This window comes from Propithecus coquereli, unplaced genomic scaffold, assembly GCF_000956105.1.
Source record: "Propithecus coquereli isolate 6110/MARCELLA unplaced genomic scaffold, Pcoq_1.0 Scaffold158, whole genome shotgun sequence".
NCBI classification, from domain to species: Eukaryota; Metazoa; Chordata; class Mammalia; order Primates; family Indriidae; genus Propithecus; species Propithecus coquereli.
The window spans coordinates 1,958,713-1,960,860 of NW_012140302.1; the positions used below are offsets into that span (position 1 = coordinate 1,958,713).

At 36.0% G+C, this 2,148-nt stretch overlaps 1 protein-coding gene across 1 annotated transcript in view; it reads right to left on the bottom strand.

The window, feature by feature from the left end:
• UBR2 (ubiquitin protein ligase E3 component n-recognin 2) overlaps positions 1–2,148 on the bottom strand; it is a 195,953-nt gene that overhangs the window by 129,075 nt on the left and 64,730 nt on the right. The window contains 1 exon segment of the mRNA XM_012640800.1: positions 350–488. Coding sequence (XP_012496254.1) covers positions 350–488 — 139 coding nt within the window.

Consider the following 2,148-nt stretch of genomic DNA (forward strand, 5'->3'; position numbering starts at 1 on the left):
AGTGAAAAATAAATTAAAATTTTCCTTCAAAGCTATCCTAACTTTTTTGAGCCATTAATAAGTATATTTCCTTGAATGACACAACATTTATTCTTCTAAGCTTCTATAATTTCCATTTTCATAAATGAGTATTTTTAATCATTGGGTAGAATGATGATAACTGTATATTTTCTCTTAAATTTTCTATCCGGTAATAGCTTAAGTTATACCCAATACATTTTGGCCAATATTCAAATGAAAATTTTTAAAAAGCCTAGATATATATACCTTTAACTCAATTTTCTGGGGTAACTTATCTATAGTAAAAATTCAATTCACTATGTGGTATCAATATGATAAAATTACTCACATCTCGATCTACTGTAGTTGCAAAACCAATGGCTTCTTTTTGTGTACAGTTAACAGCTTTCTGAAGAGTATAAATAACTTGTTCATACGTGTGAACTTCATCATTAAACAGCATGCAATAGTAGGTGTCACTCTTCTCTCTGTGTGATAAAACATTAATGATATATTGGATTATCTATTTGCATGTTATCTTGTTCCAGGTTGATTTATTAAGAGGATACTTTGTCCTACAGAATGTGCTAGGTACTGGGCACATATCTATTAAAGAATTCATCTGTGGTCACTGTGCTCTATGATACTATAGCCTGGTGGGAAAAAACAGATATTGACCATATAACTCTATATATACTGGTTTTTATCAAGAACAGTAGCATGCTAGAGTAGGGTATAGTAGGTCTGGGGGTTCAGAGAAGAACTTCTAGGGAAGTAATCTGACATTCAAAGTCAGAACTGGCTATCGGTGGTTCTCAAGTGGGGGTAATTCCCCTTCACCTTCCATAGCTGACCATTTGGCAATGTCTGGAGATATTTTTGGTTGTCATGACTGTGGCTTGGGGGTGCTACTGGTATCTAAAGGGTAGAGGCCAGGGATGCTACTATCTTGCAATCCTCCATCTTTGCCCCCATAACAAAGAAGTAATCTGGTCCCAAATGTCAATAGTGCCAAGGCTGAGAAACCCTGGGCTAGAGGAAGGTGAAAACAAAGGTGCTGAGGTGGCAGAGGTAAATACTGGGACCTGGAGCAGAGGGAGGAAGGAGGAGATCAGTATGAGATTAGGCTGGTCTGGAGAGAGGCAGAAATCTTGAACACCTTATAATGGATTTTGACTTTTGCCACTGTAAGGGCAATCAAGGATTTGAAATAGGAGATATGATCAGATTTGCTTTGAAGTTCACTTTGGCTGCAGTGTAGAGAATGACTCTTTGGTGGCAAGAGTGTACATTGGCAGTCCAGCTAGGAAGCTGTGTTGCCCAAGGATGAAATTCAGGTAATTTGGAGTAGGATGGTAGTAATGGAAATGAGCAGAACAATTTGATAGAGGGAGAACCAGCTGAAGTTGGTATCTAAGTAAATATGGGTGACTCAAGTTTCTGAATAGCTGGAAACTAAGACGGGAAACATTAGAAGAGAAGCAAATTAAATTCTTTTCCCCTCCACGCTGGTGGCCCTGAGCCTACAACAGAACAAAATAAATACAAAACTATTCTATTCTCTAGGGTCTAAGCTTAGATTTTTAGATCAATGATTCCCAAACTGAAGTACACGAAGATAAAGTCATAAGGTACTAAGTCACTTTCAACATCTCCAAAAAGGTGGAGTATAGTAACACCTCATTTTATTAAAAAACACTTAACTCACAACTTCAATTAACTGAAATACTACTGACAAAGCAAAAAAGAAACACAACCTATGTCCCTCAGATCCTCATTCCAGCTGGTATTCATCTTTAACTATGAATACAATTCGAACAGTTTTGGTCTTTAAGTAAAAGAGAAAGTTGTTTGAGGCAAGCACACTAACAAGGAAAAGTAACCCCTAACCTTAATATAGATATGGAAGAATGCAGTCTCTGGTCACAAGTTTGTGATCTCAATAATCTACGTAAAAATGGTAGATATAAACTAAAAAAGCACAAAGCATAGAATACATTTTATAAAAAGTTAGAATCAAATGGTTAAAATTGAGTTTGAGCATTTATTCAAACCAGAAAACTCACTTATGTCAAAGAGTTCATTCTCTTAATGATATATGATAAACAAAACAATAAGTAGAGTTGTAGTCAATCTACCAGCTTTATC